This window comes from Chelonoidis abingdonii, chromosome 4, assembly GCF_003597395.2.
Source record: "Chelonoidis abingdonii isolate Lonesome George chromosome 4, CheloAbing_2.0, whole genome shotgun sequence".
NCBI lineage: Eukaryota > Metazoa > Chordata > Testudines > Testudinidae > Chelonoidis > Chelonoidis abingdonii.
Window position 1 is genome coordinate 91,793,044 of NC_133772.1, and position 19,268 is coordinate 91,812,311.

At 42.1% G+C, this 19,268-nt stretch overlaps 1 protein-coding gene across 1 annotated transcript in view; it reads left to right on the forward strand.

Annotated features, from left to right (window-relative positions):
• Positions 1-18,886, forward strand: part of RMDN3 (regulator of microtubule dynamics 3) — a 72,577-nt gene extending 53,691 nt beyond the window's left edge. The window contains exons 8-13 of the mRNA XM_032769051.2: positions 2,812-2,887; positions 3,490-3,567; positions 7,794-7,892; positions 9,570-9,623; positions 14,171-14,251; positions 17,097-18,886. Coding sequence (XP_032624942.1) covers positions 2,812-2,887; positions 3,490-3,567; positions 7,794-7,892; positions 9,570-9,623; positions 14,171-14,251; positions 17,097-17,150 — 442 coding nt within the window. The 3' untranslated portion in view covers positions 17,151-18,886. The remainder of the gene's footprint in view (positions 1-2,811; positions 2,888-3,489; positions 3,568-7,793; positions 7,893-9,569; positions 9,624-14,170; positions 14,252-17,096) is intronic.
• Positions 18,887-19,268: the final 382 nt, after the last annotated feature.

Genomic DNA, 19,268 nt, shown 5'->3' on the forward strand with positions numbered 1-19,268 from the left:
TTACCTTTGTAACTGTTGTTCTTCGAGATGTGTTGCTCATATCCATTCCACACCCACCCTCCTTCCCCACTGTCGGAGTAGCCGGCAAGAAGGAACTGAAGGGTGGCCGGGTCGGCTGGGGTATTTATGCGGCGCCATGGTGGGGCCACTCCAAGGGGCGCCCAGCCGACCTGCCGAGTGTTGCTAGGGTAAAAAGTTTCTCCGACGGCTGTGCACGCGGCACGCACACACCTAAATGGAATGCATACGAGCAACACATCTGGAAGAACAACAGTTACAAAGGTAAGTAACCTTGTTTTTCCCCCACTCATCTCAGCAGAATGACCACTCAGTTGTCCAATGGTGATTTAAATGTCAAACATGAACTGTTTCACTATGTTCATCAAAACATGTGAGGAGGAGAGGGACAGCCATACTATGAAGTTCTGCACAGTCTGTTTTGGTGCCATGAGTGGGTGGCACTTGGGGGGGCGGGGGGGTACCACCATTTTTTTTTTCTTCCTCATTATGATCCATGAAGTCGAAAGACCAGAGGGGATCAATGGAACCCAGTGTGTCAAGATCCCAAGAAGGGCAGTCAGGCCAAGGGTCAGTGCAGGGGAAAAACAGAGGCTGGGAGCAGCAGTGGAGTTTGTAGTCTGGTTCAGGCCAGGGTCAATACCAAGAATCAGAGTCAGGAGGCAAAGTCCAAATCAAGCTGAGATCAAGCCAGAAGTTCAAGAGCAAGGAGCAGGAACAGTCATGATAGCTACAGAAGATTCACACTGTTGACTGGACAGTTTCTGGAATGCCTGTGGGTTTATATAGGGCAGAGAGCGAATCAGGCACTGTGGGCCTGCTGTATGTCAAACCCTTGAGGTGGAGTTTTATATGATGTGTGTTCACAGCCGGTCATGGGAAGTGGAGTGCAAGTTGATTACAGCTGCCACTGAGTAGCAGCTTGGAGATACCAGCTGCGTGGTAGCTCTACAGGCCTAGGCCTGGGCTCTAGAAGTATCCAGTTCTCTCACCTCCAAAACCTTTGTGGAGTAAGGTCCGTTCTGGTGGTGGTTGTAGGGCCAAATGGCTTCCACTGGCTCTTGTAGCTGTTGCACCTCCCTCTGCTGAAAGCTATCTGCAAGCTCAGGCAGACATGCTGCATCAGTTAAACTTTGCGGTCACATTTCAGAGCTTTGCTTCACAACCACTAGAACTAGAATTTTTATTTCGTTTATTTTTTTAAGGGGGGGGAAAAGCTCAGATTCTGATGCCCTAGGCATGTGCCTCTTGTTCCTAAATTATAATCCAGCCCTGTTCAGGGTGTATCCATATGCAACTGAGTAGGAGCCAAACCCAAGGAGCCCAGCAGATTATGCACAATCATATTTCAAACATATGCGAGTGGCATCTCCATTGGGTGGAGTGTGGCGGAGTGCTGATACTGCTTTTCCAGTTTGGACCGGGAATCCATCCAATAAGGCATTACTCTACTGATGTCTGGAATTAGCAATGGAAATCAGAATTTCAGTATTGGAGCAGAGTATGGAAACATCTTCATTCTAATTTATACATTTATCATTATGATGTTCAAAGTACAAAATTGGGTCATGCCTTACACTCAGGTTCTGTAAAACAGATACTGTATCATCTTGGGAACAATCCTGTATTCTGAATTTGCAGTCCTTTTCTTGACTAATCCCTGTACTAACACTGAAGGAGCCTGGCATGCTCTCCTAGTTGGGAATTGATGTTACTAGCAGTAGATGTACAAGTGCTATCAGTCAGATGTGTGTTGCTGGGAGTGGCTGAAAGGAATTTGAAAAAGGAAGAAGCAGAAGGGAAAACAGAACTTACTTTGCATCATAGTTGGCACCTTGAGAAGTTAGTTCAAGCATTTGGAAGTGGCAGGTGCAATAGGGGAAGCAAAGCTTTGTGACCTAAATTCGTCATGACTTTAAACAGAGATTCAAAAGATTTTTGTAATGCATTATTATGAACAACTGCCAGGGTCAACAGCATCAAGGCTAGTTCAAGGAACTCGGACAGTAAGGTGAGAGGGCAGAGGATCTATCAGCATAGTTGAACAAATAGAACTTTAGCTATTGAAAAATGGCTGCCAATGACATTGTAATCTTGTTTCCATCTTTTTTGTTACTTTGTTTCTAAGAGGAGTCTAAAATTACTAGCTTCTATATGGGACAGTTTTGGGGCATAAACTAAATGCCTTCATGTTCGCTGTTAACTACACTAGCCTGAGCTTGGATCATTGAAAATGCTTGCTATCTTTGTTTTCCAGGGGTGGAGGTGCTCTTGGGCTAAGGGAGGTGGGTATACTTTAAGAATATCTTTTTACTCAAAGTAGGATTCCATACCTCCTCCAGCAAGCTCCATGTCTTCGCTTGTGCATGGATAGTCATCCACCTAATAACGTGTTAGTGTTGCTATTCACTCTTCAGTTACCCTAGTGCCAGTATTTTGACACCATTTAATTGACAAGGGAAGAGGGAGCATGTTGTAAAATAAGTATGCTATTCTTTCTTACATAGAGGAAATGTTGTCTAGTGATTGAGAAGAGGACTCAAGTCAGGACTCCTGAGATCTAGTCACTGTTCTGGTATTGAGTTGTTTGCACGCTTTGGACAAGTCACTGATTCTCTCATGCTTTTATTTCTCAATCTGGAAAACATGTCATACTTCCCTCTTTTTTAAAGAAAAGTTGTGAGGCTTAACTGATGTTTGTAAAGCCCTTTAAGATCTTTGGAAGGAAATGTAAACCATTATTGGGAATTGTGACAATATGTGACTTTTTGTTGTGGGCTTGTTTCTATGTAGGTATGCTATTCTTTGTGGCCAGTTCTCGGAACATGAAAGTATTCAGAAGCGTATTCAAGCTGGGTATGTTTTTAAGGTGAGTAAAGAGCAGCTGCTTCATATATGCAAATTATTCAGAGCTTGCTTCTAGCGTGGGAAGCAAGGAAGATTGATTTAGAATTTTATATGCTAAATTATAAGAATCCAGTGGAGGGATTCAAAAGGTAGGTGGCCTGAATTGTGGAAGAAAACGACAACAGTCCAGTCTTAGAGTTGGCCTGTGTGAAATGAGTGAGTTGTTTCAGTCCAGTTTTTACTCTGCAAAATCTCAACACCATCACCACTTTGCGAAGAAGTTAAGGATTGAATGGGCACGGAAAAAGAAATATCCTTTCACTCTTGGTAGCAGCTCCTCTGCTTCCAGGCTAGGAGATGTTGGCAGAATAATGAGCAGGAGGCCTGCACTGTTGATGCCCATGCTGGTAGACAAATACATAACTTCAGTTTTTGAAGGCTGCGAAAACAGCATTTTTTGAGTTTACTGTATTTGCTTAAAATTGAACTTTTCCAACCATGATTTTTATTGAGCAGTGCCACTTACATCACTGATTCTCCACACACGCACACACCCCTCATCTGTTTATGGACTAATAATTTTATCATAAATTAATTCTGTGTCTTGGCTCTGGTTTTCTTTAGGAACATGTTGATAAAGCAATTGCCCTGAAACCAGATGACCCCAAGTCTTATTATCTTCTGGGCAGGTGGTGTTACCAGGTAAATAACTTTCTTCAGCCTGTACTCCTGATTTCCTTTATGTTCTATATCGTATTACCTTTTTCTTCTCTGGAAGATGATCTTCCATTTGCATGAAAATGATGGGGAATTCAATCCAACAGTCATGAGTCTTAGGGGAATTCTATTCAGTTGTTGAGTTTGCATACTGCATTAGAAAACCCTAATAGACCCTCATAGAAATGGACTAGTTTCCTAAGCTCCCTGTTTATACATATAGATTGAAAATTATCCTTATGGGAGGTCCAGGGCTTCCTATATTCAGTCCTGGAACAGTACTAAAAAACACTGTAACTCAAGTGTGAAATACTTGAAGTTCAGAAATCTTTCATACTGCAAGGACTATAAATGAATGTTCTCATATGATTGGCAACCCAGCTTGCAAATGAGATAATGCATTAATGTTTAAGGCCTGCCAGGGCACAACATACTTAACCATAGAATTTGTCATGCAGATTCCCATCCGAGTTATTCTTCCACTTGAATACCTGTGATTTAAGCAATCTTTCTCTCTAACTGCTAGCGCTATAAATCAGTGCCTTCTACTGTCTTACCACTTGGAATCCAACCTTTTAATTGCTAAATCAAAGCAGTTTCAAGGAATGCATGAGAGCTCAGTTACCACAATCATGTGGGAGGGAATGTTGAGTGCAAATGCTTTCAAGACCAGTAGATATACCTGAGAGAATTCTGTGCCCCTCCAAAAAATTCTGCGCACAATAATTTAAAATTTTGCAAATTTTGTCAGTAAATAAATGTGGATGCTCCAGCATGGCAGTGGGGAACACAGGCTACTGACTGCACGGAGGTGGGAGATCACCTTGCAACCTCCCCAGACACAGACTGTGCAGTGGGGCTGCACTTGACCCTGCATCCCTGCCCCAAAAGTCCATGTCCCAGAATGGGGGAGGAGGGCTGCAGGATGATCTCCAACCTCCTGTGTTCCTCACTGCCATGCTAGAGCCTCAACATTTATTTATTGACAAAATTTGCAGAATTTTAAAATATCGTGCACAGAATTTTTATTTTTTTGGTGCAGAATTCCCCTCAGGAGTAGCACATGAAGCAATTCACCAAGATTAGCAACCCTGTGCCGGGCGCACCATGTGTGGAGGGGCTTAGTGTGGGGTGAGAGGGTTCTGTGTGGGGCAGTCTGGGTGCAGGCAGCTCAGCAAGAGAGTACGGGGGGGGAGGAATCTGGATGCACAGGGGCTAGTTGTGGGGGTTCAAGATGCAGTGGCAATGAGACTCTGCAGGAGGGTCCAGGCAAAGGTGGTTGGGGCTCAGAGGAGGAGGGAGCTGGGGTAGGGGGGTTTGGTGGGATGGGAGCCAATGTGCAGCTGGTTGGGGTTCAGCAGGGGGTGGGGTGGAATCTAGGTGTGGGGGGCTGTGGGATAGTCCAGGAGCATGGAGGTTGGGATCGTTGGGGTTTGAGTACAGAGGGGCTCAGTGTGGAGTGGTCTGGGTGCAGGGGGTTGGGGCTTGTCGGGGCGGGGGCGGGTCCGGATGCAGGGGGATAGGGCTTGGCAGGGAGTAGTCTGCAAGGGGTGTGGATCTGCATGTTGGGAGATGGGAGAGCAGCTCCCTGCATATTGACTCCTCTCCCTGCTGCTGAGGAGCAATGGGGGCAGGAAGCAGGGTCTGAGAGGTGCAGATTCATGGAGGTTTCTGGGAGTGGGCCTGACCCAGCCCCAGCTCAGCCGCTCCCATGCAGAGAAAGTACACTCCTCATCCTCTCCCAGCCCAGCCAAGCCAGGAGTAGCAGCTGAGCCCGGTGCAGGATAGGAGCCACCGGCTGGAGTGAGGCTGGAAAGGTCTGGGTTTGGGGGCTGCAGCTCAGTGGGGTCTCTGGGTGCATAGGGGCTCCAGATGCAAGGGTGAGGCTTGCTGAGGTGGGGGTTTGGGTGCAGGGGATGAGGCAGGGGGTTTCTGGTTGCTGATGCTCAATGTGGGGGTCTGGGTATCAGGATATACTTTACTTCCCCTTCTCTTCCCCCCCTGCCTCCCCCCAGCTGCTAGTGATTTACACCTCTGCCAGCTGCTCCAGACTCCCAAAATGACACACCTGTGCTGCCGGGGTGTGTGTGTGTGTGACCGCTTTCAGGGCTTCCCTTTGCTTCCCCATCAAAGTCATTTTTCTGATGGAAAGCAAAGAAATCTGCATGAATATAAATTCTGCACACACGCAGTGGTGCAGAATTCCTCCAGGAATAAGTAGACCTTTTCCATGCACTGATCCTGGACTAATGATCAAAAGTGGTGGGGGAGTAGGATCCATGATATTAGAATGCAATTGGCTAGATTACTTTTTAAAATAGAGCTTGGGGAATGGTGGCTGGCTCACTTTGGCAAGGCCGGTTGTTTCTGCTGTTAGAGTACTTGTCCTTTGCATCAGTAAAGAGCTTGTAAAGTATTTGCTGTACCTCTTCTTTCTTACCATTAATGTTGAGTGAAAGCTACTGACTTTCTTGCCTCTAAGCTTTGGTGGTAATGATTACATAATTCTGCTCCCCTCTTTTTCCTCTCTATCTCTGCCAGGTGGCAGATAAACACAATCGCTTTGCTAAAAGTAGTGCTTTCACGCTGAAAAAAATCAGAATTCTGGAGAGTTTCCTGCCCCTGAATCAGCTCTTTAATCATTGCAGGGGCCCTGGGAAGTGGAAGAGAAAATAGTCCAAGTAAAGCACTGGTTGCAGACTAGCTCATGTTCTTTCTTTTTCCCATGCTTTACTCCAGTAAAAACAAACCACCTCCAATCTCTTAAGCGCACATAGATGTGAGCAAGGATATTCTTGGGCTGGCCAAGGCTCCGCATACAGTACATCTGTGCATGTGTTTCCTCTACCTTTGCTAGAAAGTGTTGCAAATATTAGATGCGTATTAGTTGCTTTATAATTCTCAAGAAGGCAAAGCTTGGAATCAGATACTATCATTCAGTTTTAGTTTCTATAAAAAGAAATAAGAGTTTGTTGTGACCATCCAATCCTTCATTTATGAGTTGGAAGTACTTTGCTATTAAAAGTGAAATCATATTGGCAATTCTAGCTGAGATAATTGGCATACTTACTGCAGATGGGCTGCTGAAGTGTGGCTAACCTAGTTTGATTTTTTGGTATCCAAAAGGACACTCTGCTCTAAGTCCCTTACTCTGCCTGTACTGACATTCACACTCAGCCATATTACTACTCCTTGTTCTGTCCCCATCTGAAGGCTTGATCCCACTACCCGCTGTCTATACTATCCGTATTTCAAATGAGGCCTCTTTCTGTCTATTTATCTGAGCATCCTGTCTCGTTGTCCTTCCTGTCTAACCCAGGTCCTGTGTCTTTTAGCTCTAGTCTGTCTCGCTGCCTGTGCATTTAGGACAGCAGCTCTGGTTACAAAGATTTTGATCCTTTGGCACCAAGTTAATTACCTCTTCTGCTGGAGTTGCAAAAACATTTTTCTGCTTCACAACATTCCCTTAATAGCCTTGATTTCTGCATATTGTGAGAGTCTTATAGTGGGGAAGATGTTCTGAGATGTTTTCTGAAATAGCAGTTCCTTGTTCTATGGAATTATAGTAAAGAGTTGTATGGCTGCTGGAGGCTTATTTCAGGTGGATAAGAGTTGGGAGCAGGACAATGAGATTTCAGGGAGTAAGTACTGTAACTATACTGCTGCCTGCTTTTCAGAGGGTGCTTGGTGGTGGAAAGACTTGAGCTTGCCTCTTGAGGTCTGTGTGTGTATGGTAAAGGCATATTCAGGTACAAGACTTAATCCCCCCATTTTTTTCTTTTTGGAGGGGGAGAACATGGGTCTGCTCTGGTGTGCAGGTGAGTCACCAGAAACAAATGTGGTTATAATAAGGTGATGATCAGATTTTAAACAGTCCAGAGAGCTTCTTAGCCATAGAAATCCAGTTGCGGGGACAACTTTTATTCTGAGCCATATTTATATCACTGTTAATCGGCCAAAACTGTAAAATGGTGGTAGAGGCCGGGGGGAGGGGGGGAGAAATGCAAGTTCTGCAGATGGATTGATTTGTTTACCTGGGCAGAGTCAGCTGATGTTAGCAAAAAGGTTTTGATGTGACTTTGATGATGCAGCAGATACTGTGGATGTGAAAGTGTCCTTGTATGCTTTGCGTATGCTGTGTGAATTCCTAGGGATGCATGCTGGCTACTGACTTCCTTGCTAGTAGTTTCATGGTTACTATTTCTGTGCAGATCGCTCATCTGGGATGGCTTGAAAGAAAGACTGCTTCTGCCTTGTATGAAGCACCCCCTACAGCCACTGTCCATGATGCACTGCAGAACCTTTTAAAGGTACTGAAATCTGGGGGGCAAGGAAACTCTCTTAAATTTATAGCTCTAATACTTAACTGTTGCTGGAGACTGTTGATATGAATCAGTTAAACATACTATCCTAATTTGGACTCTGCTGGTATAGAGTGCTTTTGAATACTCTTAAGAAGCATGTTACAGAAATGCATGCACCTATTACTCTACAGTTTATAGGTGGGGCTGGCAGCACTGCCTATTAAGGTTGCCCAGGACTTCCTATTACATCTGTACCCTAATATAACGCTGTTCTTGGGAGCCAAAAAATCTTACCGTGTTATAGGTGAAACTGCGTTATATCAAACTTGCTTTGATCTGCTGGAGTGCGCAGCCACTCTCCCCCCCCCCCCGCCCCCCGGAGTGCTGCTTTACTATGTTGTACCTGAATTAGTGTTATATTGGGTCATGTTATATCAGAGTAGAGGTGTATAAGATCCTGTTTTTCAGTTGTTTATAACTCTGCTGGACTGTATCTTTTCAGGCTGAAATTTTTCGCGCTGGGTGTCTACCTCAGGATGAATTTAAAAAAAAAAATGTCATCCAAATATGGTCCATTAATTTCTGAGAACAAGGCTAGGGGAAAAATGTATTTGCCCATTTAAAAAAAAATCTGATGATTTGTGTTTGACAAGCCATCACACCGCCATGTTTTGGAACATGGAATTGCAATTTGGCAAGGAGTGGCCTTTTGCCATCCCTTTAAAAATCTGTCCAAATTTATGTTCTAAGCCTTTTAAAAAATCACATTTTTGCACAGGCTCAGACTTACTGAAGCTTCATAGCTAAAAATTTAAGATTCCATCCACTACTCTGAGGTTGTTCCAGCTTGGGGCTGAGCAGGACTTCCTGCAATTGCAGATCTGGGCTGCTGCAGGCTGGGTCACTTCCAGGTCCAGCCACCAGAACTGAGCAAGGCAGACTGCCTCTTTTGTGCTTTCATTATCATCCATTGTCCCCCTCCTCACTCTCCAGCTTAAGTGGCATAGAGGAGGAAGCTGCTTCATTTGAATGAAGAAGGGACAGGGGCTTGAGCTGGTGGGCTGGGTGATAAATAGTTTGGAACCACAAGCCTGAGGGATGGAGACTGGAACTGGAAGCTGGCAGGATAGAGGGAAGAAGTGAGAGAGAGATTGGGACCCATGAGTGGGAGTGGAAGTGGGAGATTGGGACCCATGAGGGAGGAGGAGACAGATCTGATGAGGAGTCAAAAAACTGAATTTTTATCTTGTAAGGGTTAAGTGCAAGGGGGATGAAGTAGGCCTCCACAGGCAATCTTAATTTTGGCATTTCCTAACTTTTGAGCATATGACTTTGCAACCTTATTGTTCTTTTTAATGTAGTTTTTTAGTGTGTAATATTAGAGTAGGACATAAATGTTGCTCATTAAATCTCAGACACTTTGTAGAATTCTGAGGGGTGATCTGTTCCTAATTAAGCTAAATTGATATAAAGTACTCTTGGGGGGGATTGCACCAATTTAACTCCATCTGTTTCTAAACAGATAAGCTAAATTGATGCACAAACTGTGTCTAAGTCAGCCCATGTGTTAAAGGCAACATTTCTGTTTGAGTTGTAATAAAACACTGTTCAAATTGGGTCCTTCTGATATCCTATTGAATCCTTCTCTCTCTTCCCCTCCTCTTCCCCCCACTTCCTTTGTAGGCTGAAGAGCTGAGCCCAGGATTTTCCAAAGCAGGAAGGGTGTATATTTCTAAGGTAACCAGTCATTTATTACACTAGAGCAGTTAATTTTGTTCTCTTCAGTCTATATGCTTGTATGGCAAGGCGGGTATGTAAAGCATTTGGAAGTCCATGGATGACAGATGCTGTAGAAATGCAAAGTGTTGTATATAAATATAGTCACTTATAAGTTAATATTGTGTGGGTTGTTTTGTTTTTTTTACTAATGGACAAGGAGATAGCAATTCATCTGGGGCAGGAGGCTATGGAACTCTAAGCTCCTCTTTCTTTGGTTATTTTGCCTTTATAGATCTTCCAACAGGCACCCAGGATACTTTACTCAGAATTTTTTCTGATAAAAATTAATGCTGTTAACTTCTAAGCTGCATCTGTTTACTGATCCTCACATTTAAGCTGTGTGCATGGAGAGTGTCAGGGAAAGAGTGAAATACCCAGTTTGACTCTCCTTTTGCCAGCACGGATGGTAGAGATTAAACAGACCCTGAATGTGCTGGCCTGAAGCAGAGGATCTGCTGATTTTTGTTGTTGTTTGTGTTGAGGGAAATAACTGTTTTTGACTCTTTTAAATGCTAAAACTGATGCTTAGTTCCTTTGGCCTCCTGTTGGAGTCTAGGAAATATTTAAAGCCCAAACAGCTTTAGTAACAGCAGCCAGAGTGGGCGTAGCAAAGTGTAGCTGTAGTCATTTTCTGTGAAATCACTGTATTCCCAGTTCCCAAAGAATGTAAATTTTATCTGGGTAGCATGTAAGTTTAAGGTTCGTTTCCCAGACTGGAATTTATTAGCATTTGAAACTAGGTGAAGAGTTTATTTGACAAGAAAAGTCTATTTTATGAAACATAGAAAGTGATCTCAAACCAGAAAGGGGAGCTAATAGGTGTTAAACAGTTCTGCCTTTGACATACCATGTCTGGCTATATGTTCCTGTGTAGGAATGGAAATTATTATGTATCCTATTAGATTAAATTTTCCACCCGCAAATGAGCATCACCTTCAGTTTCCAAATCGTTTTAGTATTTAGTAAAATGAAAATCCTTGTAGGTATTTTTTCCTATTTGCTGCCACACCAAGCCTGTATCTGTGCATATTCAAAATCCTCATCTTGTCTGCATGCCCCTTTTAAGAATAAAAACCACCACCACACTACTACTTCCATGCTTAATAGAAGGGGGCAGCAACTTCTGCACAGTCCCATAATTGGAAAATCTTATGCTTTTACCTTAATTATTCAGCTAACATTTTGAGAGTTACAGGAAAATTTCTCATTTAGAGCTTTAATGTGGTTAAATTGTAACCTCCCGTCACAGATCCACAGGATCTGCAGTATGCCCCAACTTTTAAATAGTCTCTTGGAGGAAACCCTCCAGTGTGCCAGACCTCAAGGAGTCCCACTTTTCCTTCAGGATAGGCTCTGCAACCTCACTGCTTCCTAGATTGAGCCTCTGGCTTCCAGAACTTCTGCTTCACACGGTGAGCTCTGTTCAGTGAATCCAACTGTGAGGGCATGTCTACACTACGAAATAGGTCGACTTACAGCCACCACAGTAATTACTGCGCTTTTAGTGTCAACACCACCACCCTTCTGTTGGTGGTGCACATCCTCACCAGGAGCACTTACAGCAACTTGAGGGGAAATGTGGGGGCTGATATGTTGGGCTCTTGGCTCCCCACATAGCTCCCTGCCAGGAGCCAGGCTGCTGCTGGGTTTCTCAGCTCCCCGTGGAGGGTGGGAGGGAAAGCGCTTGGAGCCCAACCTGGGCACCAGCTAATTAGCTCTGCAGGGAATTGAGAGCCCCCAGCCCACTCCAGGGTGACAGCACAGCTGTGAGTCTGGTGGGGGAGGGGACGGGTGTTACACAGAAGGGAACCTACCAGCGTTCCTTGTCAATTTCACAGCCATGGAGCCATGAAATTGACAAGAATAACAGCCAACAGCTGATGTAAGTAATGGAGTGCCTACACAGACACTGTATGACCCTAACTACACCGGCATAAGCCAGATGCCTTTTGTGGAGGTGGAGTTATGTTGATGTAGTGGGGCACTTATATTGGTTGGAGCAAGGCTGTAGTGTAGATGCTGACATAGGCTGACGTAAGCTGCCTTACCTCAACCTAACTCTGTAGTGTAGACCTGGCCCAAGATAAACACCTGGTAGAGACTTGTACAATCTTCAGGGATGAATGCGCCTCAGCAAGTATTTGCAGTGACACCCAATCAGTTAACTGGAACTCAGCATTGGATGTCCTTAAGGTAGCATAGAGAAAGATTAAAACATAGTTCATTCTAGTCAAGCTGGAGCAATTCACCAGCCAAGTTGCATTGAACTCCATTTTCAGGCTCTGTCTCCTTAGACTTCCTTAGTCCCAACCTCTCCCAGAAACCAGCTCTCTTTTCTCTCACTTGACACATCTATCCTTTGTTCCCAAGCTGGGGTCTCTGCTCAGCTTCCCTGCTGAAGGGCAGGGAAATCCTCCTCCCTCTAGGTTGTTGGTGGTTAGGTGCCAGTGTTATGGTGATTGGAGTTTTCCATTGTTCTGTTGGATTGTCTACTGATATGGGTAGGCCTGGGCCAGTCCTTTTAATGACCCATGCAGTCCGCTCAAACCACACACAGACATCCCCCTCTCCCCCATGTCTCGTAATCTGCCCTGAGAACAAATTTAATCTTTTTCCCCCACCACCACTGGGTAGCAGTGCAAAGTATAGGAGGAAATTGTGGCACACATAGGCTTCATAAAAATATTACAGAAAATTCTCACTTTGTCACACCTCCCCATAATGACTAGATTAACTGTTATCCTAATAAAACACACATGATGTTTCTGACAGAAGTGCTTGAGTTTTAGAAGATGGAATATTCTGAAGACACAACCTGCCAGAGAATTTGGTAGGGGTCCCAATGTGCTTTGTCTCTTTCCCCAAATCCCACAATGTCTTCTTGAGTTGAATATCTGATCATGAGATTTCTAAATTCACTTGATATTTAATTACTTTGAATGAAGCAGAATTTAACTAAGGGATCAAAATGCGGAAGAGGAAAAGAAACCTGCTCTGCAGTTGCTTTCTGAGACTCTGGACCTAATGCTGAGAATTGAAGCATTTTGGACAAGTATCGAACATGATACTTCCTGAATTCATAAATATGTAGCAGAATCTATTAAGGTGACCAAATGTCCTGATTTTTATAGATACAGTCCCGATTTTTGGGTCTTTTTCTTATATAGGCTCCTATTACTCCCCACTCCCGTCCCAATTTTTCGTGTTTGCTGTCTGGTCACCCTATCCATTGACAGTTTATGTTCCTGAGTCCAAGCTTAAAAACAAAAAAATTTATGGCCCTTAACTATTTAAAAATGTGAACTATATTTAAAGATGCCATTAAGTTTAAGAGCCTCAAACAGTAGCTCTGAGAGGTGTGAACTGACCCATCAATCCCAATGGAGCATCAGCTCTTGAAACTAATAACAAACATCAGCATTGCTAACTTTCACTGCTGATCCCGTGTAGCAACAATCTCTTTAGATAACATGCATCTCCCACAATCTCAAACTGCCTCCCATTGCTCTCTGGGAACTAGAAGTTCAAATGTCACTATTCAGCTGCTAAAGCCTTCAGCTTTCCTCCATGACAATTTCTACAAGGCAGTTAGGAGTTATGGGCATAAATATGTAGCACGAGAAAAATGAAAATTGTGGAGCAGTGTAAAAATAACTGAATTTAATTGAGAACTAAAATCAGAAGGAATTGTATACTAATTGCATTAGTCACCTATTAAAAATTTGAAATTTTTATTAAAATTACCTGAAACTTCTCCAGAATATGTTGTAAACTAATCTAGAGCTCTACAGAACCTCGAGGGCTCTGCTACAGAATTTAATTCCAGCTTGCTACATAATACAGAGGGTCTAGAACATGGCTTGTCTTGCAGTCAGCATTGGAGAGAGTTGTCCTACTTGCTCAGATGGGGTTAGAGTTCATATTAAGAAAACTTGAGCCTGCTTATGACAATGGGGTAACTGTTTTTGGTGCTGTTGAAGGTGGGGGAAGGAAGTTTAGAAAGTCTGTCTAATTTTAAGTTTGTCAGGTTTGACAGTAGGTGTCAGAGCTTGGAATTGAATTTGGGACTCTTGTTTCCAGGCTGTTGAAGACAAAGGCATGTGATAAAATGACATACTTACTCTGTAGGTATGGGAGTCCATACTGCACACTAGCTATCTAGGTGACTCAAGGAATAGTGAGAACAGTGAGAGAAATAGATGGTATATTTCTAGATAAGAACAAGGTCAGGGAAATGGTGCCCTTATTGGGGGAGGAATAAGGGACTGTAAAACTACCTATCGAAAATAAATTAATTATTTTGTGACATGGTATCGTTTATAGTGCTTTATACAAAGAGGTCTACAGGAAAGATGGCAGAGCTGAATTGCTGAATGTAGGTGTTTAGGAGGTGTGAAGAGCCTTTCATCAATTACAAGCTGGCTTCCCCAGTCCCTCCGAATTGCTGAGTGACATCTGTTTTCCTGTTTCTTGACACTTCTCGCTATTGCCATTTTTCTTTACAGTGCTACAGAGACCTGGGGAATAGCTCTGCAGCTGTTCACTGGATGCATCTGGCTTCCGAGCTGCCAGTTATCACAAATGAGGTAGCAATTTCTGCTCTTTGTCGCTGACACTCCAATATGATTAAGTAACAAAAAACCCTTTAAAACTTAATTTTAGATACATCTATAGACTTTTATATGCATTTGACCTCTGGGATCAGATGAGTGATATTGAATAAATGTTCTATCCATCTGTGAAAATGGTAATTTGGTAAAATTAGTCACTGGGCAATTTTATGAGAGATCCAGATCAGGTAATGTGCTGGCCAAGTGTTTATATGGAAATATTGTTTTGAATATTTATTGCATAAGCCCTTCAAAATGTTATGATGGATTCCCATTAAAATCAGCATTTAAACTAACAATTTGGGTGGTAGTACTTATTAAAAATTTATAGATGGTTTGTAATACTATAAAATAAGAATTACATTTAAGCAGGCTTAGACATAAACTTCCTCAAACCCTATCTTTGAGCACTTCTTATTTAAGTATATGGCAAACTTTAATCTATGCTAAAACTTCACACACTGTAGTCCACTAGTGAACTTTCTCTTTAAATTGTATGCTTTTGTGAATATACTGCTGGTAAGAGTTGATGGGTTGAGAGCCCTGGAGACTGAAGTTCACAGAAAGATAGAGCAAAAGTTACTTGTGCGTGTGTATACCTCAACACTGATTTGGAGAGTTGGGAGAGAGGTCTCTGAGCTCGCTCATTTTGTCTTCACCTTCAAAGATGTTCTATCGTATCACTTTATAGTTGTCTGTTCCTTAGCACAGACACTTGCCTTTTCATTGCACATAGTTTCAGAATTCCCCAAGTGATAAAGCAACATAATGAAAGCCACTGAGTGGTTGATACTGTATCCATGTATGGCTGTCCTAGTAGCTTTAGCAAACTAAAAACTACAAGAAAGAGCAGTTGGCAAAAAAAGGTGGAAATACAACTTAGTAACTTTAGATAAGCTTCCATGACTATTGTGTGACATATGGAATATGTTAAATACCTCAGGCATGGGAAGACATCTGTATCTTTTTAAATTTTAGCATATGGCATGCTAGGAGAAATATATCACGCTGTATTTACTTATATAATATAAATATATATATGTAAAAAAATTTCAGGTCTTTATAACTTTGATTGTGTCTCAACCTTCTCTGTCAAATGTGGCTAGTCTCTGAAAAAAGGATTATGTGAGAATGGCATGGTGGGGCTCCATTTTCCATATAAATCTTTCCAGGTTACAAGTTTAAAAAACAAGCAAAAAAAAAAAAAAAAGGTCCAAAACCTGTTGGTCGAACTACTGCTAATTCAACTTGGAATTCAAAAATTAAACAGAGATTTTTTTCTCTTTATGATGGGATATGATACATTCCATTTGGAGGATCTTGCTGTAATTGTTTTGATGATACACAAATAGAATAGAATCCATCTCACATTCCTATAGCTGTCTCTGTTGACTTTGCAGTGCTAGCAGCTGTAAAAATGTATTTTTGTCATTAAAGTAGATATGACTGAACGCAACAACAACAACAAAAAAGCAGATCTGAATAACATGGTGCCTTTTTATATAGCTTTCTCATTATAGCTACAATTCCAGTATCACTTGATTGCCATGCATTTGAGACAACAGATGAAACTGAACTGGTAGGCTAATATCCTCCCTTACACTGGCTTGACAGCAAGTTCACCTTGCCTGCTGTGTGGTGAAATACAGTTATGGGAGGGTATTTCCAATTTATTACTGTTAGTCAAGGACTGATCAGAAACCCCTCAAATTACTTGTAATCAGATGTTTACATCATAATTATCAAAAATGCAAGTAAAATAATCTAGACAAGTCAGCCAGATCTTACTCCTTCATTCTCTGTATTACTAAATAAACACTGACATGTAAGGCAACATTATAGAAGTATGTAACTTTTGTTACGACACACACAGTATTTTAAAATCTGTCATTAGACTGTGTTGCTGTAGCCAAATTATTCAGCTGGGGTTCAGGCCGCAGGTAGGCAGGGAGTCTCAGCCAACCATCTGCAACATGCTGATTTGACAGTGCTGCCACCTCCAGAGCATTATCCATTACTGCATGAAGGTACTTAGCTGCTAAATGTTGCCAAACTGGAGGAAACCAGGGTATCAAACTGGTGAATTCCAGAATGTGAACAGGAAATGGCCATATTCTGCCAAATGAGTAGCTTCTTCAGCTCAAGTTCCTCTTAACAGAACTAGGATGAAATATTTGTTAACTGGAAACAGGAGATATTCCAAAAGAATAAGCAGTATATTGGAGGAATAAAACTTAAGAAAAGCAGGGGGGATTCAGGAAAGAGACAAAGTCAAGGACTTGTGAGCATTTACTTCCCTTTTCTGAGATGGCATAAAGAAAAGAGCAGCATCCCACAAACAGGAAAACAAAGGTCTAGTAAGGTGGTCCAAATAATATTTATATAGTGGGTTTCATTTTTAATGTAATTGCACACATTCATCCTCTTCACCCCATAAAGTAGATAGGTAACTTGATCATACTGATGGAAAAACAGAGGCAAAGAGGTGAAGTGGCTTGCCCAGTTCAACAAAGGGTCTGCATGAAAGCCAAGGTTAGAACCCCAGAGTTCCTGGTTCACAATTCTGTGCTTTCAGAAGTGAAAAAGAAATAAGAAGAAAGATTTCCTCTTACTGCTTGGAAAACCTGAATAGAATTTTAAAAACAACTATAAAGACACGTATAAGGTAGGAGGAGAGGGATATGAGAAGTTTGTTTTAAAAAAAAAAAAATAGTTGAATAAGAAAATGAAACCAAGTGAGTAACCTTTAATTTGGTAAATGAGAGTGGATTAAACCCACTGGCCATTTTGATGTTTATCATTTCTTTCTTTGCTGTCTCAGGATGAAAAAATCAAGACAGAGATGGAGGAGATGCAAGGAATCTCAGAAGAATAAGTATTTTTTTAAGAGCCCAGTCCTCTGATAACTCTGGTGTGGACAGGACAAATTCCAGTCTAAAGGATTTCACAATCCGGACAACCCTGGATTGGGCTTCATGAGCAAACCACAGATCTTACAACGAACAAACCAAACTGCAGTTTCAACAGCACTTCCCTGAGGAGTTAAATCTTGGCAGAAACTCACAGGATTAAACTCTAATTCTGTTCAACTGCCTGCCTGTTGCACCAGATATAGTCTAATGAATCAAGCACTTGACCTGTTCAGTGCAGCAGCCATCAACTTGATTTGATTTTAGTTGTTTCCTCTATGCCTTTGATTTTCATTCATCCACCTGCACTTCCCAAGAAGTATTTATTGCTCAACTTCTACCGGGAGAGGACATAAACATGTGAAGTTCAAGATGTGATGGGATCCTGTGCTCTATTTAATAAAACGTCACAGGCATGGTTCTAGTGTGTCATGACGGCAGGGAATCAAAAGCCACCCTTAGCTATGCCTATATTTCTTTATAGTTAGTGACAACCATTGCTAATAGGCAGAGCAGAGAATGTCAGTCTTTCCTTATGCTGAGCTCTTCTATTGCTCATGGCTTTTTCAGCAAAGGTTTCTTTAGTTGAGAATTCAGAGTGGGCATGGCAACCCACTTTCACTTTTACTACTTAATATTAACGCAGTCTGAAGTCACACATTGGACACTGGCATAGCTGGTAAAATACAGGCCTGACATTTGCACAGAGGCTTCAACAAGGTACAGGGTAAAGCCATTGTGCTTGTTTTATTTTCCATTGGTTCTAGTTGCCTGCTGTACTGAAGACAGTGAGGCATTCTTATTTTCCATTAAACCTATGACTTGAAGTGGAGAGTGACATTAGATCATAAGGAAGGGCAGTTACAAAGAAACCGTAATACCAAAGGCAAGAGTTCTGCTCAGACCCTCCTCACCTCCCTCTGAAAACATCAGTGATGCCCAGAGCCCACTCCTGTTGTCTCTTTGCAAGTTCGTCTGGCTAGTTGCTGGTTTTACCTTGATGACTAAAACCACTAATACTCTTCAGTATATTTCTAGGAGATTAACATCATGGGACCAATGCATCTGCTTTCAGAGATGTTCTTCAGAAATAAGAATTTATGTTAAAGAAACGTATCACTGCCGTAAGAGACCAAGTGATAAAATCTTAAACTTGGAACACAAACTGGATTTTCTTCACTCACCAAAAATGCTAATCTTTTAATCCAAGTGGATGCTTTCAGATTCTTTAATTATGAAAGTTCAGTGTTTTTTCTGCACTCGTCTAAACCTTACCTACCTGGTGTAAAGAACTTTAGGAGTTGCAGAGGCTGTTCATTATCTTTATGAAGCACTTGCTGCAGAAAGAGAGGAACCACATGGCAAAATTGACAATTTGGCACAAATGCTTTCCACCTCATTCTGCTAGATAACAAATTCAAAGTATAATCAAAATGACACTTTGGGCTGGGGGGCAGTGTCAAGCTAACCACTAATATTTGTTCCAGTCAGTTCCAAATAGCAGAAAGTTTGGGGGAGTTTGTTTGTTTTTTTTCTCCTCTAACACTTTTTTTCCAGAGGACAACACAACTCACCTTGTTCTATGCACAGCAATTTCTCCCAGGAATCTAACTGGGCTTCCTCATACCTTTTAAAAAAATTTCTGTTTTAGCTGGCAGCTATCTGTGTGTGGGCATTAAACACTTTATTACATGTTGTTATATAATATCCTGTCTGATTTGCTGTAGAGTGGGATTACAAAACCAAACATTTAAGCTAATTACACACCATCTAATAGAAAATGAGGTCTGATTGCCTTTCTTAACCACTTATACATATGTATTAGGGGGACATTTCTCAGGGAAGGTGGACCTTGGCTGAGTTTTCCCTGGTCCTGATAGGAATCAGAGCCTGACAATTCACCATCGTCTGTGGAGGAGGAATCAGAAGACTTCTAGATCTTTTAAGCTTTTTCTTCTCCTGTTTAGCATTTGCTTTTTTGTTTGCTTAGAGTATGTACTAGCTCCATCACAGCTTTAGTGAGGCCTTTTGCAGCTAGCTTTCCCAAGGGCCTGAAGTCCCCTCTCCAGATTTTTGATTCCTCA